Here is a 27,333-nt window from a genome sequence, read left to right on the forward strand (position 1 = left end):
GTGGCGTAGAGTGGCGTGGAGTAGAGTGGCGTGGCATGGAGTAGAGTGGCGTGGCGTGGCGTAGAGTGGCGTGGAGTGGCGTGGAGTAGAGTGGCGTGGAGTAGAGTGGCGTGGAGTAGAGTGCCGTGGAGTGGCGTGGCGTAGAGTGGCGTGGAGTGGCGTGGCGCGGCGTAGAGTGGCGCGGCGTAGAGTGGCGCGGCGGCGTAGAGTGGCGCGGCGGCGTAGAGTGGCGCGGCGGCGTAGAGTGGCGCGGCGGCGTAGAGTGGCGCGGCGGAGTAGAGTGGCGCGGCAGAGTGTGGTAGTGCGTCGTGGAGTGGCGCGGCAGAGTGTGGTAGTGCGTCGTAGAGTAGAGTGGCAGAGTGTGGTAGTGCGTCGTAGAGTAGAGTGGCAGAGTGTGGTAGTGCGTCGTGGAGTAGAGTAGAGTGGCAGAGTGTGGTAGTGCGTCGTGGAGTAGAGTAGAGTAGAGTGGCAGAGTGTAGTAGTGCGTCGTAGAGTAGAGTGGCAGAGTGTGGTAGTGCGTCGTGGAGTAGAGTAGAGTGGCGTGGCAGAGTGTGGTAGTGCGTCGTGGAGTGGAGTGTTGTAAAGTGGTGTAGAGCGGAGCAGAGTGTCGTAAAGTGGTGTAGATGGTGGTGTAGAGCGGAGCAGAGTGTCGTAAAGTGGAGTACTGTAGGAAAGTGGAGTGACCTAGAGTTACATAGGATAGAAGAGTGCATTGGGATAGGGTGGAGTGGCATAGAGGGAGTTGTGTAGAGTGGATTAAAGTGTTGTGGTGTGGTATAGAATGGAGTAGAGTTTAATGGAGTAGAACGTCAGAGGGTAGTATTGGAGTGGCCTAGGGTGAAGTGGCATAAAGTACAGTGGTGCCGAGTAGGTTGTTAGAGTGCATTGGTTTTGAGTAAAGTGGTGTAGAGTGCAGTTTTGTAGAGTGGTGCAGAGTACAGAGGTGTGTGGAGAGTGCAGAGTAGACTGTCATGGAGTACAGTGTTGCAGAGTAGAGTGCCGTAGAGTGGTGCAGAGTGGAGTGTGGTATAGTATAGTGGCGTATAGTGCAGTGGTGCAGAGAAGATTGGTGTAAAGTGCATTGGCAGATAGTGGAGTGATGCAGATTATAGTGCTGCTGAGTGAAGTGGAAGAGTCTAGATTGAGTGAAGTGGTGCTCTGTAGAGTACAGTGGTGTAGAATGCAAAGTAGATTAGAGTGGCATAGAATGGGTTAACATAGAGTGCACTGGCATATAGTGGTGTGGTACAGAGAGGAATGTGTTGGTGTAAAGTGCAGTGTTGCAGAGTATAGTGGCATAGAGTGGAGTGTCGCAGAGTGAAGTGGTGCATAGTAGAGTAGTGCAGAGTAGTGTGTTGGCATAGAGTAGTGTAGTGCAAAGTGGAACACGCATGATGTGGTAGCAGGTATACAGCACACAAACGATAATGTGTGGAAACGTCATCACCTAGTGTATTGATGTGTTTTGGTCATGTTAAAATATTTGTTTCCAATACACTTCAGAATTACCAAAATTGTGCTTTTTTAAAATTCTGATATATTCTGAAATATATGCACATTTGTGTACAAACATTTACATTTTGTTATGTCCTAGAAAAAATAACATTGTACTGTCTTCCTCAAGCACCCCACAGTAGCCAGCATTGTCACATAAATCCTCACTGTAAAGTCAAAGAAAGAAAAGTAGCCACCAAGCTCCCTGGAAGACAGAGCCTGACATTTTACCTCGATATTTGAATGCACAGCAAATGTGAAAGAAACAAGCTATCGTTGTCATCCAACTTTGCAGACTACAACTCCATTGTGACTGATAACTGCAGGAAAAGTAATGTCACGCAGAAACCCAGGTTACTCCAGGGTCTAGCTACCCTTGAAAAAGACTTGGAGCTAAGCATGACTTGGGACATCGGAATTGGGTAGCCCGGAGGTTAGCAGTGACATACAACAATACCATCTAACATTCACAAAGGTACTGCACAGCACCCTCCTGCTCAGACTAGGGAATTGTCCATAACCTGGGGACTCTAGGCACTCATTATTGCATGACGAGAGAGTAGCATACTAGCATGCACCCTCACTTACGTGTACGAAAAGATTGCACCTACTGTTTCAGTAATTACACTGCAGAAGCCCTTGCATGTCTCCCTTGCACCAGTTCATCACCTCTCACACAAACCAACATTACAGGTGCTACAATGTTCAGGCACTGAGTCTTCGGCATCACAAATTGTTTTGATTGTTGTATTGCACCCCTTTGCCACTACTTTTGAAAGGTTTTAAATACCCAGCTGTCTTCTCAGCTGTGCTGTACCTTTTTATTTGGTGAATGCACTCCTAGTTATGAAGGTATTTGTAACAAGCCAGAGTGTTATTGACTTACTGATATGCCGTATCTAGTTATGCAGTGGTTCATTTCTGATCTAGAGGTGTTTGCGGGGAGATGGAAGGCAAAAGGTCTGCAGCTTCATGGCCTTTCTCAATACTCTGACCTTTTTTTTAATGTATATTATTCTTAACATCTGTCTTACATCTCTTACAGTGACTTTTAATTTAAAAGCATCCTAGGTCTTCATGATAGAATATAAAAAGAACTCTGTGTGAGCTTCCCATGATTTGATATGATTAAACCTTACGTCAGAGGCAATTTTTACATGTTGCAAAGTGACCCTCTTTTTGAGTGGTCACCCACATTTTTTCATTTTAATTAGTACTCACCTGCTAGTAACCTTTAACTTTGAACACTGGGGCACTGCTGTCCACTATGCCTCCTCTGATCCTTCAAACATGTCGAAATTGGCTTAAAATCTGATTGGCACATTTAACTATCCTATAAGGCCATGGTATATAGTGCAGAAATATACACATGGCATGGAAAGTTACATGCCACTTCATGCACCTATTGTGCCTCCACTTAAGTCATATCCTCTGTAGCCAGACAGCAGCAACTCAAACCCTGCTACCCTGATCTTTCTCAATCACCCTATTGACAGGGAATACTGGTTTTGAATATTAAATGTCACCCTAAGCACACCTTGCTCACCTCAAGGAGGGGTGCATAATATTTAATAGTGGAATGTGCAACATTAGTAATGGCATATTTCTCCGGTGACTAGGCCCAAAATGACATTTCCACTGGTCAGGATGTAACTAGTTTATAGGAAAAGTCAAAGTATAAATTATGCACTTTAATCCATAACATTTAACCTGTATCAGCAGCAGACGCACTTTGAAGGCTTATTTTTATATTTAATAAAGAAAAGCAATGTATTGGTAAAGCCGAATTTCTTTTAAACATATGGAAAATGTAACTTTTAGAAAGTTACATTTATCCTGCCTGAAGCTACTAGAGTCTAATTTACATTAGCTCTCCAACAACTGTCCAACCTGTACTTGTCCTGAATTAGATCTGAAAGGGGTGTGAAAACTGAGCAGAGACAAAGGTCTGAGATTGGGGAGGTGTTTTCTTCCCCTGGCAGGAAGACCACTGAGAGTGGGACTAGTGGACGTAATTTATTTCATAGGGGTCTACCATGTCACAAGTAAATGTTAGGTGATACATGGAAAGGACCCAACTTTTTTCCCTCTAGTCAGGCTGGCACCAAGCGCAATGGGAGGAAATATACCCCCAGAACCGGTTTTGAGTGATCAGAGGAGTGGACTGCTCATTACCCTGGCCACTTCATAGAAGCTCTGAACAAGGGAAGAAGGGTTTCCTATCTTGAATTTTGAGAGTGAGGAGCGGTGTGGGATTGTTTGCAGTACAGCAACAGGAACTTCTGAAAAAGAGGGTAGGATTGACCCTTGAACCCTTACCCTATTGGTTAGGGAGTGCCCAGGAGCCACCCAAACCACCAACTGTTGGCAGGCATAAATGTGGCACCTCCCCAGAACAGTTTCTTGATTTGCAGAAGATCAGTAGAGGACTGGACCTGCTGTGTGTTACTTGACAGGAGCACTGAAGGACTGCACCTGCTACCTCTTGTACCCAGGACAAGGTAGTGGATTCCAAGGGTCGGCTGGCTGGCCTCCTGTGTGGCTGGAAGGACACAATTTACAAAGGACTTTTCACTCAAGTGACCAGCTGACCAGCGGCACTGGACTGGACTTTGCTGTTGGCCTCTGCTTTGAACACCATGCGTCTCTAAGTGCCATCACCTGAGAGCCAGGGCCACTTAGAAGTGTACTCCACTGGTGGTTTGGGCACCAGAAGAAAGTTCCGAAACATTTGAAAACTTTTCCACCAGAGCTTGAAGGCGACCCATCAGTAAAACTGTCCAGCCGAAAGGGCATCTTGAGAGGGAAATGCGTAGCATACCTCAAGGATGCTAGGGAAGTGTTCCTGTGGACAGAAAATGCTGATGTTTCAGTTCAGCTTGGTTGAAGTACTGAAAGTGGCTTTGTCCATGTTTTTGACTATGGGCTATAAGAAGTAGCTGATTGGCCTTGTGGATACAAAGGTTTCCTATTAGGTAGTCTAGTGAAAGTAGGGTGATGTGGTAGTAGTAAAGATTTGTGTGGTTTTATTTGTTGTGCGTTCTACCAGTTGTGCTGTTTGTTAGTGCTGCAAATTACTGTTGTTAATACCACATTTATGTATACTTAAACTATCAAGAAACAAGTTCCTTTTAACAGACAAGTAAAAAGCTGAGACAACCCTTCCAGGCACAAACCGATAACCTACAGGTTACATCTCAACCTACAGATTACATCTCGACCTACGCAGTGATTGCTTAACTTCCTAAGCCAACTTACTGGTTTGGTAAGCATATGTTATACTTCCCTGATCAGTCTCTCTCTTACCTTTAAGGCCAGATGGTGTATTCAGTAAGACGGAGATGTGGACAGCAATTGGCAATTGAGGCACCAGTGGAAGCAGACTTAGTCAGCACAGTGCCTGAGTCTGCAACACCAGCAGCACTCGGTTACGCAGAAAAGGTAGTGATTGTTTCAGCCTGTTATTACAGTATCGTGTTGATAAAATCATTGGAAATATTTCCCAAGCATACATTTTTCTTGTGCCTGAACACTTGACTGTAAATTAAAATATTACTTTTTTCCCCTCTTCTGCAGTGTGGGTTGCAGTATGTGGAAGTCCTCTGTAAAAATCGTTATGTCGGGAGAACCTTTATCCAGCCAAACATGAGATTACGCCAGCTGGGAGTCGCCAAAAAATTTGGAGTCTTATCGGATAACTTTGCCGGCAAAAGGATCGTCCTTGTGGATGATTCCATAGTGCGAGGGAATACTATCTCACCCATTATAAAGCTGCTAAGGGACTCTGGTGCAAAAGAGGTGAGCTGACTTCAAAGCAGATTGTAAAGTGCGGATAAATCCTGTTTTGTTTCAAGTCAGGTTAAAAAATTCTGTATCTGATAAAGACTAGTAGTTGCAGATTCCTTACCTTATAATTTTCCCCAGGCATCAGTCTGAATCTGGCGATTTTTCATCGAGTAGTACCCCTGCATGCTGGTAGGTGGCATAGGTCAACTCTGCGTCCATCGTTGGCATTGTGATTGCCAAATATGGCATCGTGGGTCGTATATAGGAACCACCCCAGCGCGCTGACGTCAGTACTTTTATTTCCGCGCCAGCCTATGCGTTGAACTGAAGGAAAGCTGCCCCACAGTAACTTTTTGACTCAACTTTTGTCGAAAATATTTGGACTTTTTGGTGCATTGATGTCGTCATGGAAGACCGGGTCCAAGCCCTGCGATTCCTGACAACGGATGATGTCTGTTTCGGATCCACAGTTCGTGTGTCTCTGGTGTTTGGAGCGAGACAACAACCAGAAGTCGTGCTCCAACTGCTGGGCCATGAACTCAAAGGCTTTCAGGGAGCAGTCCCTAAAGCTTCTTGTGGCCCAATGCTCGGCTCCACGTCACTCTCGGTCTTCGTCAAGAGGAAGATCCCAAGACAGCTCGCAGAGCCCACACTCTTCGTCGTCCCATTCAAAATCATCAGGGCGCTCAGGTAAGAGTAAACGTTCTTAGACTTCACCCCGTCGATCAGATGACACGATGCAGGAAAAGGACTGTTGTTGCTCTAGGCCGCTGCCCTCGGAGCCTACTTCTGGGTCGGCTCTGCGCCTTCCCAAGTTTCTGGGAGCCAGAGCCACCCCTGCCCAACTCCTTGAGTTCTTTGAAGCCATGTGCCTCCTTTTTGGGCAGTCCAATCCTGCTGGTGCACCTTCGGGCCGCGTAGGGTCAGAGGGACCTCCTTGGGATCTCCGCCAGTGGTTCTGGCCGTGGCTTCAGGGGGCAACCAGGGATCCGCTTCCAGATCCACGCTGGCGTCAGTTGTGCCACTGCAACCTTCCCCGATGCTGGAAAGGCCCAAGGTTGTCGTTGATCCCATACTTAATGCGGACTCTGACGCAGAGCTAGTCCGATGTCACTCGACTCCGACTTCAGTGGGGGTCTTGCTTCCTCACTCTGATCTTGACCCTTTTTCGTATGGCTACGGGTATGGTGAAAGTATGAAGGGTTCGCTGGACCCTTTAGAATACCAGCTTGATGACCCCATGGAACTGGGCTCAGGACCAGGGTGAAGCCACTGATCTAGACACTTCTCCCGAGGCTGGCATGCTTTCTCCCCTTACTCGTGGCTAAGGAGGCAGGAGCGTTGTATACAGTGGTGGTGAGGAGAGCAGCTGAGGTCCTGGGGCTTCCCCTTCAGAAACCCTCTTGCCTTTTAAGGAGGCCCTCACTGATGCCCAGTCCAGCACAGGGTCTCCTCTTAACATGATGACCGGCTGCCACCATAAGCATGCGTCTAACTACACAGTTTTCTTGACCCAGCATCCCACCCCTGAGAGCTTGGTTATCCAGGCCTCTACCTCCCCTGGCGTGTTCCCTTCTCCACCCCCAGATGGAGAGTCCAAAAGTCTGGATCAGATTGGCAAGACAATGTTCTCTTCCTCCAGTTTGGCCTTGCGATGCATGAACACTGCATGCCTTTTGGGCCATTGCACCCATACTTTATGGCACACGGTTGCGCAGGTGCTGCCACAGGTCCTGATGGAGGCCCGGGCCACTCTTTCTCATGCTGCTGCTGATGGGAGAGACGCAGCCAAGTTCACGATACCATGTGGACAGGATACGACCGACTCACTGGGTGGATCGGTTGTATCAGTGGGGCCCTTAAGGGGTCATGCTTGGTTGAGGACGTCTGACTTTTTGGGGGATGTCCATGCTGCTGCTGATGGGCATGCCCTTTGATGGCACCCATCTCTTTGGAGACAAAGCAGACTGGGCGCTCAAGTGCTTCAAGGAGTTCCAGGCTTTGTCTCTGTCCTTGAGCCTCGCAGCTGCCCCTCACTCCCTTCAGTCAGCTTTTCACCCATTTGGTAGCTACGAAGGGGCGCTCAACCAGGTCCCTTTCCTTCCAGCCACTATTGCACGCATGCTGCCCAGCCTCTGCGTGGCCAGGGACATGGGATTGAATGTCTTCGTGGATCAGGGGGCCAGCTGTCTGCCTAGTCCACCACCCCTTCGACTGCAGACTCCAAACCTTCCTGGTCTGACACTTTCCCATCAGGGGCCATTTGGAGGCAGGATTCACCATCACCTGCCCTACTAGGAATCCATCACATCAGACAAGTGGGTTTTGCAAATAGTCCGAAGGAGCTACTCCCTTCCCTTCGAGACAAACCCTCTATCCATGCCACCATCCTACGAAAGGATAACCGAAGATCACATGACACTTCTCTGCGAGGAGACTACGGCTTTCTTGGCCTAGGGAGCCATAGAGAGCGTCCCCGTGCCAGAAGTAGGTTGTGGTTGTTATTCCCGCTACTGTCAAAGAAGGACCTGGACCTACACCCTATCCTAGACCTCTGGTCCCTGTAGGAGGCTGGACTGGCTTGTAGTGAGTACCTAGGGGTACTTGCACCTTGCACCTTGCACCAGGCCCAGTTATCCCTTATTAGTGTGTAGGGTGTCTAGCAGCTTAGGCTGATAGATAATGGTAGCTTAGCAGAGCAGCTTAGGCTGAACTAGAAGACGAGTGAAGCTCCTACAGTACCACTAGTGTCATATGCACAATATCATAAGAAAACACAATACACAGATATACTAAAAATAAAGGTACTTTATTTTTATGACAATATGCCAAAAGTATCTCAGTGAGTACCCTCAGTATGAGGATAGCAAATATACACAAGATATATGTACACAATACCAAAATATGCAGTAATAGTATTAGAAAACAGTGCAAACAATGTATAGTTACAATAGGGTGCAATGGGGACACATAGGGATAGGGGCAACACAAACCATATACTCCAAAAGTGGAATGCGAACCACCAATGGTCCCCAAACCTATGTGACCTTGTAGAGGGTCGCTGGGACTATTAGAAAATAGTAAGGGTTAGAAAAATAGCCCACCCCAAGACCCTGAAAAGTGAGTGCAAAGTGCACTAAGGTTCCCCAAAGGACATAGAAGTCGTGATAGGGGAATTCTGCAGGAAAGACACAAACCAGCAATGCAACAACGATGGATTTCCAGTTGAGGGTACCAGTGGAACAAGGGGACCAAGTCCAAAAGTCACAAGCAAGTCGGAGATGGGCAGATGCCCAGGAAATGCCAGCTGTGGGTGCAAAGAAGCTGCTACTGGACAGTAGAAGCTGAGGTTTCTGCAGGAACGACAAGGGATAGAGACTTCCCCTTTGGAGGATGGATCCCCCACGCCGTGGAGAGTCGTGCAGAAGTGTTTTCCCGCCGAAAGAACGCCAACAAGCCTTGCTAGCTGCAAATCGTGCGGTTAGTGTTTTTTGGATGCTGCTGTGGCCCAGGAGGGACCAGGATGTCGCCAATTGCGTCTGGGGACAGAGTGGGCGTCGAGCAAGACAAGGAGCCCTCTCCGCAGCAGGCAGCACCCGCAGAAGTGCCAGAAACAGGCACTACGAGGATGCGTGAAACGGTGCTCACCTGAAGTCGAACAAAGGAGTCCCACGTCACCGGAGAACAACTTAGGAGGTCGTGCAATGCAGGTTAGAGTGCCGTGGACCCAGGCTGGACTGTGCACAAAGGATTTCCGCCGGAAGTGCACGGAGGCCGGAGTAGCTGCAAAAGTCGCGGTTCCCAGCAATGCAGTCTGGCGTGGGGAGGCAAGGACTTACCTCCACCAAACTTGGACTGAAGAGTCACTGGACTGTGGGAGTCACTTGGACAGAGTTGCTGGATTCAAGGGACCTCGCTCGTCGTGCTGAGAGGAGACCCAGGGTACCGGTGATGCAGTGCTTTGGTGCCTGCGGTTGCAGGGGGACGATTCCGTCGACCCACAGGAGATTTCTTCGGAGCTTCTAGTGCAGAGAGGAGGCAGACTACCCCCACAGCATGCACCACCAGGAAAACAGTCGAGAAGGCGGCAGGATCAGCGTTACAGAGTTGCAGTAGTCGTCTTCGCTACTATGTTGCAGTTTTGCAGGCTTCCAGCGCGGTCAGCAGTCGATTCCTTGGCAGAAGGTGAAGAGAGAGATGCAGAGGAACTCGGATGAGCTCTTGCATTTGTTATCTAAGGAATCCCAAGAGACAGAGACCCTAAATATCCAGAAAAGAGGGTTTGGCTACCTAGGAGAGAGGATAGGCTAGCAACACCTGAAGGAGCCAATCAGAAGGAGTCTCTGACGTCACCTGATGGCACTGGCCACTCAGAGCAGTCCAGTGTGCCAGCAGCACCTCCAAGATGGCAGAGGTCTGGAGCACACTGGAGGAGCTCTGGGCACCTCCCAGGGGAGGTACAGGTCAGGGGAGTGGTCACTCCCCTTCCCTTTGTCCAGTTTCACGCCAGAGCAGGGCTAAGGGGTCCCTGAACCGGTGTAGACTGGCTTATACAGAAATGGGCACCATGTGTGCCCATGAAAGCATTTCCAGAGGCTGGGGGAGGCTACTCCTCCCCTGCCTTCACACCATTTTCCAAAGGGAGAGGGTGTAACACCCTCTCTCAGAGGAAGTCCTTTGTTCTGCCATCCTGGGCCAGGCCTGGCTGGACTCCAGGAGGGCAGAAGCCTGTCTGAGGGGTTGGCAGCAGCAGCAGCCACTGGGATCATGGGATTGTGCCAACTATGCCAGGATGGTATAGAGGGGGCAATTCCATGATCATAGACATGTTACATGGCCATATTCGGAGTTACCATTGTGGAGCTACATATAGGTAGTGACCTATATGTAGTGCACGCGTGTAATGGTGTCCCCGCACTCACAAAGTCCGGGGAATTGGCCCTGAACAATGTGGGGGCACCTTGGCTAGTGCCAGGGTGCCCTCACACTAAGTAACTTAGCACCCAACCTTTACCAGGTAAAGGTTAGACATATAGGTGACTTATAAGTTACTTAAGTGCAGTGTAAAATGGCTGTGAAATAACGTGGACGTTATTTCACTCAGGCTGCAGTGGCAGGCCTGTGTAAGAATTGTCTGAGCTCCCTATGGGTGGCAAAAGAAATGCTGCAGCCCATAGGGATCTCCTGGAACCCCAATACCCTGGGTACCTCAGTACCATATGCTAGGGAATTATAAGGGTGTTCCAGTAAGCCAATGTAAATTGGTAAAATTGGTCACTAGGCTGTTAGTGACAATTTGAAAGAAATGAGAGAGCATAACCACTGAGGTTCTGATTAGCAGAGCCTCGGTGAGACAGTTAGTCATAACACAGGTAACACATTCAGGCACACTTATGAGCACTGGGGCCCTGACTAGCAGGGTCCCAGTGACACATACAACTAAAACAACATATATACAGTGAAAAATGGGGGTAACATGCCAGGCAAGATGGTACTTTCCTACAGTCCCTCAATGTCTTCCTCAAAAAGGAGAAGTTCAGAATGCTCACTTTGGCTCAGGTCCTATCTGCCCTGGACCCAGGAGACTGGATGGTAGCGTTGGGCTTGCAGGACACATTTCCATATTCCCATCCTGCCTGCCCACAGACGTTTACTTGCGGTTCATGGTAGGCCACAAGCATTTTCATTTTACCATGCTCTTCTTTGGCCTTCTCAGAGCCCCCAGATGTTACCAAGGTGATGGCGGCAGTTGCGGCTCATCTGCGCAGGGGTTTCAGTCTTCCCCTACGCCTGGCTGTTGAAGGCGGGGTCACCCAAGGCTGTCGTCTTCCAGTTCCTGACTACGGCGGACCTCCTGTGTATGATGGGGTTTGGTATAAACGTGCCAGGCGCTCCCTTTCATCTGAGATGTTCTGGACGCAGTGCAGTTTTGGGCCTGTATCCTAGATTCCGTTGAGAATGACTCTGAGGCATCTGAGCATCATGGGTGCCTCCATTCTGGTGGTGACACATGCCAGATGGTATATGTGGACTCTGAATTGGGACCTGAAGTTCCATTGGGTGCAGAATCAGAGGAATCTCTCTGACATAGTCCAGATCTCAGCGGGGACTTCACAAGATCTGCAGTGGTGGCTTTTTAACAGTTACTGGGTCAGAAACAGATCCTCTCCCTTCCCCAGCCATATCTAACAGTGCTGACAGATACGTCACTCCTGGGATGGGAAGGCCACATGAGGGAGGCGAAGATCAGAGGTGTCTGGTCTCCAGCAGCGTCCGGGCTCCATATGAATCTTTTGGAGCTCAGGGCGATCAGGCTAGCATTAAAATCATTCCTTTCCTCTCTCAAAGGAAAAGTGACTCACTGAGTGTTCACTGACAACACCACCGCCTTTTGGTACTGCAACAGCAGCCCCTGTAATGTCGTTTTTTCCCAGGGGTTCTGGGTATTGAAGCCCTGTACATGGCTGGAACATCAGGACATATCCCTGATAGTTCAACATCTGGCGGGCTCTCTGAACACCAGAGCAGATGAACTTGGCAGTCAATGTCTGGTCGATCATGAATAGCTTCTCCATCCAGAGGTGGGGCAAGGTTTTTTTCGGCAGTGGGGAGAGCCTTAGTTAGATCTGTTCACCTCCACACAGAACGGGCAATGTCAGCTGTTTTGCACGTTGGAGTTTCCAAGGCGGCACTCGCTTGGCGACGCTTTTCATCTCGAGTGAAACGCGGGCCTCCTTTATGCCAATATCACTTCTGCCCAGAGTTCTCAAGAAGTTTGAGAACCACTGTGCCCAAGTCATTCTTGTGGCTCCAGACTGGGCAAGAAGAGTCTGGTATCCAGAGCTCTTGAGCATGGCGATCGATCCTCCAATCAGACTGCCTCATTGGGAGGATCTTCTGTTGCAGCAGCAGGGGACAGTTCCCCACCCGAACCTGTCCAGTCTCCGCCTTCTTGTGTGGAGATTGAGCGGCGGCAGTTGACAACTTTTGACCTTCTGCCTTGAGATCTGTAACATTATCTTGCCAGACAGGCATCCCTCCAGCAAAATGGTGTACGCCTGTCGTTGGAACATGGCATGGCATGCAGACAAGCCTTTTGACCCTCTCTGCCCCTCTTTCTGAGGTTCTTTTGTTTGTTCTTTCTCTGGCCGAGCAGGGCTCTGCTCTGGGCATCTTCAAGGATTATTTGTCTGCCATCTCTGCTTTCCTCAAGTTCCCTGACCAACCCTCCTTGTTTAAAACTCCCATTGTTGGTAGATCTCTAAAGGGTCTTACTCACATGTTTTCTCCTTCTCCGTTCATAATGCCCCAATAGGATTTGAATTTGGTTCTTACCTTCTTGATGTGTGCTCTTTTGAACCACTTCATAATTGTCCACTTCGGCTTCTTACTTTAAAGACAGCCTTTCTGGTCGCCATCACTTCTGCTCGCAGGAGTGAGCTGCAGGCCCTTTCTTCGAAGCCACCTTTTATTTCCATCCATCCTGACAAAAGTAGTCATGTCTTTTCATGTAGGCCAATCCACCTTGGCTACTTTTTACTCGCCCCACATCCTTCTAAGGAAGAGAAGAGACTCCAGTGTTGGACCTAAAAAGAGCGTTGGCGTTCACCCTGAATCGTACGAAAGAGTTCTGGGTGTGTGATCACCTCTTTGTGGGTTACATGGGTGTGATGAAAGGTCGGGCAGTGCAGAAGAGAACCATCTCTAGATGGGTTGTTCTCTGCATTAAAATGTGCTACGCATTGGCTAAGAAGCGACCCCCGGAGGGTTTGCGTGCTCAGTTGCAACCACTGCATTAGCATGTGGAGTTCCAGTCCTGGACATCAGCCAGACAGCAACGTGGGCGTCTTTGCACATGTTCACTAAACACTACTGCCTGGACAGTCGGGTCTGAAGGGATGGGTACTTTCTGTTCAGTCCTGCAGCACTTCCTAGTATGATTTTGGTTTGCAGACCCACCTCTGGAGGATGGTATTGCTTGGGTATCTATTCTTAGGTAAGGAATCTGCAAATAGAAGTCTCTATCAGATGAACAAGTTACTTACCTTCAGTAACAAATTATCTGGTAGAGACATATTATAGTTGCAGATGCCTTACCGACTCACTCATCCTCCCCATTCTGCAAACTGTTTTCTAGGGACAAGGACTTCCGTTTCAGGGCTCTAGTTCTGGTGTGCCAGAGTCGGTGTTCTTCATGGCTCCGCACTTCTGATGTAGAAGGTTGTGAAAAGAAACTGACGTCAGCGTGCTAGGGTGGCGCCTATATATGACCCACAATGTCATATCCAGCGTCCACGATGTCCGCGACAGACGCGGAGTCAACCGACGCCACCTAACGGCGTGCAGGGGCACTATTCAATGAAAAATCTTCAGGTCCATACTGACGCCTGGGGAAAACTCTAAGGTAAGGAATCTGCAATTAGAATATGTCTCTACCAGATAATTTGTTACCGAAGGTAAGTAACTTGTTCTTTACTGCACTCCACATAGGTTAAATTTATTGATTCTCTGCTGCATGGTCTCACCTGAAAGTAATGCAATAACTTTTCAATGCCTGCTAAAATACTGACAAAATAATGTTAGCTTTCACTGTAAACGTGTATTTAAGCAATACTGAACAAGGGGGATGACACTCCTGGGTAGTTATTGACCGGGGTTGAGTAAGAGGGCCCTAGGCAATGCCAACTGCCTAGGTCCATTAAGTAAAATTGTGAATCATGCAGAAAAATGAGCCTGCTATTTTGAAAAAGACAAAACTGTCACGGACTAATTAGGTTTCATAGAATAGTAGCACTTAAAATATATACTATTACATGAAAAGGAGTTTTTCTGGGACTTTTTTACTTCAGGAAATTTTAGCAGTAGAGATGAGAACCATATCCATGTACGAATTCAGGAAATTGAATAATTGTGTAGCTGTCTTCTACTACATGAGTCCTGGTTGAGCGAAACTTCGGAAGTTAGTTGAACACTCTAGTTCTTTTTAAGGACTCTGGGATCTTCGCATACAGTTACTGAAAGAAAGGGGAGAGAAAGGTGGAGTGATACTCTAATACGGTTTCTCTCAGGGACAAGATAAACATTTCCTAGGTCGATGTCGACCTACTAGTAGCAGATCAAAGTGCAGCATTTTGGTAGTGTACAGTTGTCTGGTTTATTATTGACTACAATTATTCCTTTGCACCGCAGTGTCACATTTCTTTAATCTTCTTTAATTCTGAACTTTTGAGCTCAGTTTGTTAAATGATTGCATAATCGCTGTTCTGTTTTTCATGATAAAACCCACTGGTACTTTGGGCACCTGGGACACCAGGGGGGATTAGCCAGTAGGTTGCGGACTAAAAGGCTGTTTTCAGAACTACTGCCATAAAAGCAGCTATGCCATGTTAAAGCAGTGCTCCCATTATCCTGCCAGCACATGTACATACTACTCTGTGTGCTGACCAGGATATAGCACATGCCCAGATTTATTAATGCATGCAGTAGCTTCCAAGAACTGGACCCATGCTCTCCTCCTTCCAGCTCGTTCTCTATTTTTCGCGATCACTTTACACCTCTACATGAGCATGTAGCACATTGTCCAGTCACCATGTTGCTTTCAGGACTCTGCATGTTCATTAGCCAGTGTCCTCCTGTGAGTGAAAGCCTTGTGGTAAAAACCACTGTTCCATCTGGGCGGCTCTCTGCAACTCACCTGGGTGAAGCCCCGCCGCCTGTGATTGCATAGTAGGCAATACCAAGAGAATGGAGTTGTGGGCACCTGTGTAGGTCGAACTGTATTTCTGAGAGCCTCAATGATTTTGAATGCCTGTTTTTGGTTTTCTCGTGCTGCTGTGTGTGTCATGGCCACTCCTGCCACCTGGTGGCAATCTCCCCTCTCACACTTAAGGCTACACCTTGTATTTAATGGTCTTCCATGGCTTATTGTGGGTATTCTAGACATTATGGTGGACCTAGCATTCGGTGGCCCTCATTTGTCAGGCTGTGGGCACTCTATGCATTACAGCATCCATAGCGTGATTTGTCAGATCATGACACATTGTGAGAATCCTACTCCGTGCATTATGCTACCCTAACACAAGGTGGCCATTCATCTCTTCAGGTGGGCATCGTGGAGTAAGACGGGGTACCTAACATTAGGTGGGTACCACTAGTAACTGATGGCCATTCCTAGCATTTGATAGTGATACATGATTATACGAGTTAGATTCCGTCCACGTGGGACTTTGGAACTTCTAATAACTTAATGAAAATCACAAGCTGGTGTGTGGAGATTAAAAAGTAAACTCTTTTACAAAATAAGCATTATTTGGAAATATTTAGTTGATTTGCTTACAGTGAAATTTTTTATTTTTTCTGGATTCCTGTGGTTTGTGTTAGGATACTCAAAGGTGTTGAACAATTTACAATTGAAACACTTAACATCATTTTAGATCCATTAGGGTACACAATGTGCAATTTTAGATAATGCCAAATTGACGATTGGGGACAAAACTCTTGCTGTTTCATGCTGTTGTAATGCTGGTAGTTGAGTGACATTTCCTACTATGTTAAGGGGCACTAGTTGCTGATGTTGTTACCACGGTACTAAAAGGCTTGTGATTAAACTTTTTATAGCATTCATATTATCAATGCAAAGTGTGGGAATATGATATACAAATGCACTTAACATAACTGCCGTTGGGGGGGGCATCTGCTATAAGATTGATTTAATCACACAAATATCCCTACTGCATGAACCTGTAAGATATTTGTAATTTGAATGAGGGTGCTAGCGTGTGAGCCCGTAAAATCTGTATTACCCACGAGACCGCTACACTGTATAGTGACTGAGGTTAAGTAGATTTAAATTCATAACATGAGACTGAATATCTACTTGGAAGGCATAGGATGGAAAAATAAAAGGAGGTGAAAGATAGAAGTTAGGAAAGTATGCATCCTAGAAAATGAAAGAATGTGGAGTGAAACTGTATATCGAGTTAACTTGAACTGTCTCCAAAGTCTGCATTTTTGCCAGATTCTGAAGAAATGTGACTGAAAACTGCACCATTTTGCACCCCCTTTTTATTCAAATGTGTTTTATGAGTGAATTCCCCCTTTTGCCCCAAACACTGCCCTGGAGGGTCAACCTTGTTTAGAACTCCATTAAATTATTTGAGTTATTGATGGATACTTTTTCCTGCAGAGTTCTTCCTTCAGTTCAAGGCTCTTCCCTTACTCACTGACATCACTTCCTTTTTTCAGTGCCCTGTGACATTGGATCCATAATTGTTCTCCTGAGAACTTTTTCTACCCAATTTTTTTTCGGCAGAGGTGGCAGGGATGTCGCCTAGAAAAGTACCAGGATTTAATATATGCCATTTCTGCAGCTGACTGATTTCGATCTCAGACCCTCACAATGCCTGCCTCTGATTGCTGGAAACCAAATATGACTCTAAGTCCTGTGAGATATGTGGCCGCATAGACACCAAGGCCATCAAGGAAAGTGAAGCTCTTTATTAAATTAGCATTGTTCCAGATCCAGGTCTTATGCCAACTCCTGTTTTGGATCGCTCTCAAACATTTAAGTGCTTGAAAAAGGCAGCTTCTAAAGGAAAGAAGTCCTCAAAGAATAAGCACAAGAAAATCACAGGAGGGATACTTTGACCTATCAGTGTCACTCCCAAACAAGAGGCAGGCCTACCTGTCAGCTGCTTTCTTCCACATCCCTGACCTCTATATCTTAGTGGAGATCCCATCAAACTTGAGTTCAGCTCTGGCTTCGCCTTTGGACCTGGAGGCCACTGCTCCTCTTTGGGAGTTCCCAGCCCCTGGTGCAGCCACCACACAGTCTTCACCAAGGTGGTAGTAGCTCTTTTCCACTCCAATATGGCTACCACTGGTGCACCAAGAAGCCCACAGGGACACCATGAGCCTCCCTATGCCTAATGAAACTCTGCTCCAGGAATTGCTCTTGGTGTTTCAGCGTCATCTGACCCACTACCTCTGCTGAAGGCCTTGCTAGGTGAGCCAGTGCCAGCCTTGATCGCACTAGCTAAAGATCCATTCCAGGTCATAGCAAATTTTCCAAACACTAAGGCCATTCTAGTCACATCTAGACCTAAAGCTCAGCAGTTGATGGGAACACTCTCCTTGCACGCTTTCGCCTAATAGAGAATACTTTGGTAGACTTGGGAAGCTGTTTGGTTGGATTCACTCCATTCAAATGCCGAACATCGCTCGTCTCAATAACGATGATGATGATGTCAGCGTGGTGTTCAATTTTCATCAACCTGCAGAACATCAGTGAACTGGATACTTCACAGTTCGTGGATCTAGATGTTTTCCCACTAAGGAAGTTACCTCATTATCTGCTCTCTTTTGCTTAGTTGTTGAGCTAGAATGACCTGTAAAGGAGAAAAACGCCAAACTCCTCACTGAGCTTTTACAGCCCGCCTCTTTGGCAGTTGAGCTGCTGCTTCCTGTCAAGAGGCAGTTAATGGACACTAATCTTGGTTGGTAAAGGCAAACCAACCTTTACTCTGGCAGTGAGCCACCGAGTTGCCTGCTTCCATCGCCCATCACCTAGGGGCCCAAAATTCATGATACCACATCTGTCCTCAGGAAGTCTTATGCAGGCTTTTCATCTTTCAAGCAGAATTCAGACTCATTCCTCTGGACCCTCCGGGTATGAAGTGAAAGAGGACTAAAGCGATGAGGAAGAAAGCATCTTTCCTGCCTTCTGGCCATTCATTCCTGCTTCTTGTGGGAGATGGTGGAAATGGTCATTCTAAATTTTCCTGATCACATTTGCTGCCAGTTTGTGGATTAGTGTGCGATGAGCAGGACACAGGAAAACATGCAGAAAACACAACAAAGTGTGGAAAAAAGAATGAGGCACTGATCTCTGCGCTCCAGGGGGGCGCTTTGTAAGGCTTCTTGGTGTCTTGTCCACCGTGGATTTCAGAGCCACGTTGAAAGCGAGTCGCCACCTATCGACAGAGGAGAGCTGTTTCAAGTCTGATATCTATTCTATTACCTGGGAGAAGATTAAGGAGGTGAGGGATCTGCAGGTTGAGTATTCAGCCAGGAAGATTGTTACCGTAATTAAATAACAAGCTTTTCATGAGTGCTCCATCATAATTGCCGGAATAACTTATGTGGCTTATTAGACCGTTTATTTGAAAATGTGCTGTAAAATACTTAGGTTCACCTCCTTTTTTTAAATTTTTTTTTTTTTTTTCATTTTTTTTTATTTTTTTTTTCTTCTCTAAAATTATCTTTCAAGCATATCTCCCAAAATCCCAAGGAGAGCCACAGATATGCACACTCTTGCTTCACTCACATTAGATAAATGTAGAACCTTGATTAAAAAAAAAAAAATCCATCAAGTGTGCATTTGAGTTATCATTGCTTCCATGATGCAATCAGGCAATGTTGTTAAAGTGGTCGTTTTTTATTTATTCTCATCGATCTCACGTTCCCCTTAGTGTAGAGTACGAATTTCCCAAGCAACAATAGTAAAAATAATATCTTAATATGTTTATTGTATCAGTAAATTGTAGCATTTTTTAAACAAAGGGGTTGTTTAAACATGAACTGACAAGATCCTGTGTTGTAAATGAAAGCCAGACAGTCCTCCTTCAAGAAATGATGGACCCTCAAAGTTTTTCGACCTTGGTAAATAATTGTTGACTTTAGCAGGCAATAGCGCTCCCAAGTAAAATGTGCTGTTTTCCAAGTGTTCTAGCAAATGTGTTGTCATACAAGGTCACGAAAAGCAAAGTCGATGTGCTTTGGTCAGCAAATAGAGAGATAAGATTGTGATTTCGAACAGAACATTTTCTCTGCAATGTCTGGTCACATGCCGGAGCTCTCACCTTTAGCCACTGGGACAGACCTTGTGCGTGGGTGGGATAGCTGGGAAAAGGCAGATGCAGTTTTATTGTATTGTGTTTTTTTTCTTCAATATACAAATGCCATTTCAGACCGTGCTGTATGGTACCGATAGAGTTGCTTATAGTGATGGCGTTGAGTGCTCTGATTAATAGTAATTCTGATGGGAAAGAGGGGGAGGCAGACTTGTAGCCATTAGATCGGACAGTAGCCACACATTGGAGAGCCAACAGGAGAGAAAAAAGCATGCTCTTTATTCTTTATGATCTTTATTTTGCATGTGCGAAAGTTCGGAAAGAAACACAAGTGCCTGCCTGCAAATCTTTCAGGGAATACTACACCCGTCGAACCTCATTATCTCCCATGTGCGCAACATCCAATTAACGTTGGTTGGACGCACGTTGTAGGCTTTCAGGCTTTAACAAATGGATTAGTCAAATATTTCACTGCTAAATTTATCAACATAACATTAATTTCTTCAAAATCATGGTGGCGTTAACACCCAAATGCCACCAGAAACAGAGGAAGCAAGTAACCCCTCCTTGTCTTTAGTAGAATGTTAGTAAACTGCTCTTAGAAGTCAGAAAGTGTTCATTGTGTGACAAAAGTAGGGAACCCATATTGTTTTCATGTTTAAAGTCTAACTTCATGATTACCACCGAAGCATAGTCAAAAAGACTGAGGCCAGTATGCACATTTCAGCAAATCCTCAAGTCTGCCTGTAGTAATGAAGGTTGCAATGCTGAGGTAACCGAGGCTGTTTTCCACTTTAAATATCCAGACATGTGTCTTTTTGCTGCATTATCAAGCATACTTGCTGATTGCGGCCTAAACACAGTTGTTGCTACCTCGTACTCCTGCAGATATCTTGCCACCAACAAATGTTTTAGGCATGTTGAGAAAATTGGCTACTTAATTAGTAAACTCATTTTAGCTTTGCTTGTCACAGTAAAGCAATGTTGTTACCTAGGAGGCTATCATGTCTGCAGCCCTCTTGAAAGATAAAACATATCTGCACAGTCAACATTGCCAAAAGCTGTTTGTGTCATTTTAAAGTTACCCAACACTGCATTGTCACCTGATATGAGTATACCTTGTTAAGCATTGACACGTTCATTTTAACAAGTCTGCACAGAAGTGGATAGTTCTCTATTGATAGACCATTTATTAGTGCAGCCTGTAGCAACTTCCAATTTCTAGTTGTCCTACTGTACCAGCTAAGGGACTGTGGAAGCAGTTTGGTACCACCGTTCAGTCTTGCCCACCAAATCAGACTCCAGACTGTGATGGAAACATTTTTGGAAAAAAATCTACTGACTACTAAAGATGCTGAGATGCTACACAAGCACCACAGTACAAACAATAAAAGTATTTTGAAACAGACTTAAGGAAGTTCTCAAAATACTTTGTTTTCTGTGCCTTGCGCCACTTGGATCAATGTTGATGGTAGATGACACACTAGGAGGATGCAAATAACATCTGATTCTTCCTGACAGTGTCCACTTCATCAAAACATCGCTATCCTAAAAAAAATTCAAGGAGTATCTTATAAACTGGATGTACTCCCTTTATCTTGAACCCATCCATGCTAAAATCACGTCAGCTATTCCCACTTCTTCGAACAACCTGTTCAATGTGGCTTTTTGCTTGTAAGCATCTCACCTACATTAGTCGACCATGCTAAATCCCTGAACTTTACCTTTGAGTAAAAATTAAGAGTTCTGCCATATATCGCTCAACTTAAATAAAGTGCTTCCTTTCTGCTAGATCTTTGACAAATAATGCAGCCTACAACACCACCATCATATTTCAGGTTCCTGCTCCACAATCGTTTCTTTTCTGACATTGATTGCAGTAATGCAGTTGTAGCTGGCCGACCCACAGTTCATTAGCACCTCTGAAAGGTCGTAGTTTAGACACACTCAGTTGGTCAAAGAGGTAAAAATATAATCAAATTGCACCCATTCAGAAAGGTCTTAATGGATCATCTCGTAAAGCTAATATCAACTTAAAAACGCGGTTCATGTAATGCAAAGGCTTCCATATAGGACTACCCTGCTAGCGAAGTGACAAACTCCACATTGCAGGAGAAACCATGATATAACAAGCATGGGCAATGCCAATAGGTCTGGCTTATGAATGCGCTGTCAAGCCACTCTCAAAAATCCATGTATGTTGATGATGCCCTCTCCCATCTGTGCTGCTGCCGTAGAAAACACCATAATTTATCTAGTTATCTAAGACACTTTATTAGCATTGCCGTGGCCTGAGGGTGCCCCTTAAAGTTGAAGCGCAGGCAGCTAGATAATTAAACAAAATGATTACAGCTGCGTGGAGGGCAAGCACTTTTTTATGGAAGCACACAGCTTCTGTCCAGTTAAAACATGTATGCTGGCTCCCAACATGTGGGCAAAGCAGAAGTCCCTCTCTTGGTGATTCTGGCATAACTACCCAGTGACAACTGTGCTGTCAAACCAGACCATTAAAAAAGGTCTAGTCTACTGCTCAAAACCCAGAAAGCGAACAAATGTACAACATTGCATCAGGACTTCCTCACCTGCCACCCCCTCAGTTTCCAGATTCCCAATAGATACTCCACTGTCTCTGTAGCTGGAACAGTGTGGATAAAAAGAAATGCTGATACATAAGTACATTGCTCCATTAGGATCCAGGTATCCTCCTATCCTCTTGCCAAGCCCTGCAGACCGGGCACATTTAAATACCTTTTTACGTGCCTGGAGTAACACAGCATCTAAATGAGCAGTTGAGGGTGTCATAAAGGTCCGCAGCCCAAATAGTGACCAGAACTCTTGAGGATTTGTTTCTCTAGTTAGTGATCCTTGAAGCAGAGGGAGTGAAAAACTGCCGCACTGTTAGAGGCCTATCTGCCATTGCCTTGGATGACTTGCTGCAACTGGCAGTCACTTCAAAGCTTGTTGGTTACTTTGTCGCCATAATGTCTCTGTGCTTTTAATACTTAGGCATTTGAAATATTATCCATCTCTATTAGTCTTCTGCACCAGACATTGTCTTTGTCTAAATGTGTTTATCCTAGTGTTCCTGCCACTAACTCTGTTGTAACGTTATCCCCTTTCACTTTCGTTGGACTCTTGGGTTGCAAGCCAAAATGAATCTGCCACATCAATCACAATTCTTCTCTTAGTTACTTGACTAGACTTACATTTCCTGCTGTCCTTTTCCCTTCCAAAGATGAAAGCTTTTCTGCCTCTCTAGAACATTATAGTATATGGTCTTCAGGAAGATAGATGACCCAAGGACCTCTATCACTCTTGCCAAAACCATCATATATAGTACCCAAAATAATCAGACTCTTGGGGAGCTACTTAAAATCTACAATATCACAAGTATGCATACAGTTGAAACCAAACAATCATTTGATCGAAGAAGCGGCTTGAGTTGCCGCGAAACACATGTTGGCTGAAAAATCTCTAATATGCGAATTGTGAATGGAATTACATTGGATAACTGCCCACAGAATTGAATTGGTTGATAATTTGTGGAGTTATAATTATGGTTATTTGGTTTCAATTCTAAGGAGAAAAATCATAATATGTTATGTGTTATCAATGTGAAAAAAACAACTTAAATGAAAAGACATGGACACTGTATGCATACTTGTGATACTTTAGATTCTAAATAGCTCCCTATGAGTACAATTATTTTGATTTTTAAGTATCTACCTGACTGGGCCCCGGTCAAGTAGGTAGCAGCTCAGCGCGGGCCATTAGTTTCTTTGGCCACAAATGCTTACATCATTTATAGTACATCATTGGTCATATCATCCTTGTTCCTTCAATTTCCGTGCTGTTTCACAGAGGCAATGTTACCAAGGTAGAGTTTGCTTCAAGAGCTCCATGTTTTGAAATCTAATGCATGCCACTTGAAGCAGAAAGCCAGAAAGGTGAAGTAAACTGGTCAACTTTGCAACCTGAGTTCTTGATCTTGTTGTACAGTTGTGAACCATTGAAATGCAATCCCGGTAAATTATTAGCAAATCTGACTAATTATTAGCAACTCTTATCAGTGGAATGATTGGCTTTGTGATTATGCACATCTTGTTTCCCCAAGTATTTAGGAGGATCTTTTGAGCTGCAATCAGGACTGGTAAACATTAATCTTTGATTGGTATCGAGGCTTTGAGCATCAAAATAGCACACAAAACAACTGCAGTCTTGTTTGTGGGTGGCACAGAATTACTTGCATGTGCCCCTTACAGCTTTCATAAACTTGAGTTACCTTTGAGAAATGTGTTCTGCATTATCACCTTGAGTTAATACAGCAAAATCAAAATCTTAGTTTGTGGGCAAAAAAAGTTGACGCTTGAAACATTTACAACCCAATGAAAAGCCCTTGCACTTGGATCACATTTTGATTATTTTTGTGTCTGTTTGCTAAATTGGGCAAATGACACGCTGACAATATAGCAGTCTCCAGCAGTTGCCACGAATACCACAACCACCACCAGAATCATACCAGTAACACTAGTAAAACCACAAATACCATCATCATCATCAATACCACTACTGTTCTACCTCCACCAGCACCAACCTCCACTATCAACAGTAACACAAGGTCACTGCCACTGATACAACTATCTCACCGGAACCACACCAGTAGCACACCACCATCTCATAATGCTGCCACCAATACACCTTAGCGTCACCTATTACAGTACCAAAAATAACACCACTGCCACCACCACCACCAGTACCACTCATACCACCAATACCACACCACCACCGATCCCACCATAGCCAAGTACTGGTAAAGCCAACAGGTCTGGCTTTAAAATGCTTCCACATGGAAAGATCATTTCTCCAGGAATGTGTTCGTGTACGTTGTCATGTTAAATCCAAACCTGTTTGCTATGTCATTGCTTTTTATGATTCTGTTTAAAATTGGTTATTTTGAATGGTAGTAATCACTTGGAGGATGGTTTTGTTAGTCCATATAGTCCATTCTAAGATCTGGTCTGTAATTGGACGGTTTTGCCAAAGGGAGGCATTTGGACTCCAGGAAATGCACCTGAGACTGTTTTTGGGCTGAACAGTGATATATATATTTTTGATTAGCTTTCTGTTTTTTGTCTTGTGCATTTTCAGTTTGTGACGAGGTATGTGGATTTGTGTGCCCTTGATCTTGTGGTATTTGCTGATGAGCGTCTTGGGGACATGGTAGTGGGAAGAATGTATGAAGATGGGCAGCTTTGACAAGTGTCCTGCTTAAGGCTGCAGAAGGGCTAGGTGATACAGCTGACAAATAATTATAATTTAGTGTGCTAGTGATGGACTCCGTCATGTTGACGAAATGAAGAAAAACCCAGAAGTTTCTTTTCTGGTAAGTAACATCTATGTCATCATGTCAAACGTACTTTCATGCTAAACCCCAAGTGAGGCCACAGGAAATTAGTTTTTGATTGTTCTTTTCTGGTGGTTCATATTTAACCTTTGTGAAGATTAGACGGATATGGATGTAGGATCACTAGAATTCTCTTGTGTTGATTAGCTTGGGCCATACTATATATGTTTAGCTCTGTGTTTGAGTGAAATTATGGAACTTGTCTGCTGCTGAACTTTCTTTGCCTGGTCATTGGTTTAGCAGTATCTCCCTTAATTCAAGCCTCCTCATACACTTTTCCTTTGATCATGAACTCACTCATGAAATAGAAGTAGATGCTCTGGGATAGGTACAAGTGATTAACAAAACACTGCTGATTTGATTGATTGATTGAAGTATTCTTCTGAAAATGTATTGAAACTGCAACATGGCCTGCAGGATGAACACCTCAACTGGGTGGTCACCCAGCATTCAACAGCAGCCACCGACACGGCTTCCTGTTCACATCTCCATGCTTCTTCAGACCAGGAAGTGTGAGGAGGCACATGAGACCTGCCATTAATTTTGGTTGAACGAAGATAAGGATGTGTTCTTAGCATCCCCGATTTTATCTTGCTGAAAAGAAAATGACACATTACTTCTTTAGATGACAGCATTTTTGGAGATTTTACGTTTTTGTTTATAATCTTGCTAATTCTATTCGTTTTGTCTATCGGATTTCCCTCAAATTGTACATTTCTCTTGCCAGGATTTCCATTCCATATACTACGTGTAGGATGATTAGTTTAGATGTAGTGGATGGAAGGTGAAAAGTGTCCTCCCCACGCCCGTCATCACCCTCCTCCTGGTTTCCACACCTTAAGAAGTGTAGCTTTAGTTATAGGTGGGTTTTAGAAAATGTCCAAATATCAAGTAGTTCTGTAGTAATAGACCTTAATGAAGTGACTTCAGTTATGTGACTGTATTTATTAGTATGCATCTTATTTTTTTATTTTTTATATCAGGTGCACATCCGCGTTGCTTCACCACCAATACGGTTTCCCTGTTACATGGGCATAAACATTCCAACAAAAGAAGAGCTGATTGCCAATAAGCCTGAATTCGAGGACTTAGCTGGTTACATAGGTAAACGGGCTATGATTTTATTTCTGTGCTTGAAGATGAAATTATGGTGATAACATGGAACACGGACAAAGTTTTATGCACATCATAAAATAGCTTTGAAAATGTACCATTTAAAGCATTGCATGTTAGCATGTGCGGTCATTCACGTGACACTTTACTTTCACTGGTGTGGTGGCTGGTTCATTTATTTTTTTGTGCTATTGAAGCTTTGCTTTAAAATAACTTATCGATGCCCTTGATGAACCTCGTATAACGCTGTAAAAGGATTAATGCCAAAAAGGACATATTACCTGCAAATGTGCTCAACGCTTTTCTTTCAGGGTATTCAAATGTAGTGGAAGTAGAAAAAGGGTAAGGGGAGATAAAATAGTGAAATGGTAATATCTAAAAAGACAGTCCAACCGCAAATGTGTTTAATATTTTGATTTCACAATAGTTGTGAGGTATTACGGAGACTGGAAGAAAGCTAAGGAAGCCAAAACCTTACTCTTCATATATTGTCCTACATGTTGTCTAAGACGTCTAGCATGGACACTTATTGTATTTACTGGCAAGTAGCATACATCCCATTGAGCTTTCTCCTAGATGAATACACTCCTTAATATTCAACTGCTCTGCCAACCTTTGTAACCTGGAGTGTGGAAACATTTTGGCAGCTTATTTACTTAGCGTATATGCTGTTGCGGAGAGCACCATTTACCTAGACTCCATGGTGACTTTGACTGATCAGGGATGCTATTCCTATTATAAGTCTGCACCTTGATAAGTGATCGGCATATCACCAATTTACCAGGAGCCACCTGTGACTAATGCTTCATGTTAACAAAAGACTGACCCTTCTGACTAAAAAAAAGTCACTTGCGTTTTTACCAATGGTTCTTCACACTTTCTGCGAATGCAGCCTTGAAACAGCCATGGCAGGCGAAATGTGTTGTTAGTTGTTGCATAGATAAGACTCGGGACAGAAAAGAATATTGACTTGTAGAGCTCCTTATTTTTCTCATTCTCCTAATATATTGAAGAATTATCTGCATATACCAACAGAAGCATGGAACGGGCTGTAAATCACTAAAGTGGTTTGTTGGTTTGCAGATGCCCTTTCTCGTGCATTTTCTTCCTCTGTGTATATAAAGGTCTTTTGCATGTTCATGTGATCTGCTTCCCGGTACACAGGTACTAGATTTCTTGCAAGAAGAATCTCCTTCAAACACACCTTTATAAATGATGTGACACTAGTCCTCTCTTATGGAAATATATAGGAATAGGCCTTGAAAATGCAGATTTAATGTTAGCAAATAAACCCATCTCCCCAACTGAACAGGTGCTGATTGGACTAAAGAGTTTGACCTTAATGGGTACAGCAGTGCTCTTTTCTGAAGATGAGCCCCAACAACTGTGATCCAGATCTGCGACATTTCCACTTACTATATTTAGAGAAGTGGGTTCACTCACTCTATTCAGAGACGAGAAAAAGCATCTCAACATTATAAAGGACCTTCTCCCCTTGAATCATATTAGAGGAAACTTCTAAGGAGCCTTTCCGGTCCCAGGAAGAGTAATTGCCAGTCCCCACATCAGGCCACTGGCCAGAAGAGATGTCCACTGGCACTAATGAATGTACTTCTTTAACCTAGGGCTGAAACTAGGACATTTCTGAGCTCTGCAGCTCAGTTGGGTCCACCAGATTCGTGGAAC

At 44.9% G+C, this 27,333-nt stretch overlaps 1 protein-coding gene across 1 annotated transcript in view; it reads left to right on the forward strand.

Annotated features, from left to right (window-relative positions):
- Positions 1–27,333, forward strand: part of PPAT (phosphoribosyl pyrophosphate amidotransferase) — a 172,770-nt gene that overhangs the window by 142,052 nt on the left and 3,385 nt on the right. The window contains exons 8-10 of the mRNA XM_069200814.1: positions 4,808–4,935; positions 5,071–5,292; positions 25,518–25,638. Coding sequence (XP_069056915.1) covers positions 4,808–4,935; positions 5,071–5,292; positions 25,518–25,638 — 471 coding nt within the window. The remainder of the gene's footprint in view (positions 1–4,807; positions 4,936–5,070; positions 5,293–25,517; positions 25,639–27,333) is intronic.

Source organism: Pleurodeles waltl, chromosome 1_2 (genome assembly GCF_031143425.1).
Source record: "Pleurodeles waltl isolate 20211129_DDA chromosome 1_2, aPleWal1.hap1.20221129, whole genome shotgun sequence".
Lineage (NCBI taxonomy): Eukaryota > Metazoa > Chordata > Amphibia > Caudata > Salamandridae > Pleurodeles > Pleurodeles waltl.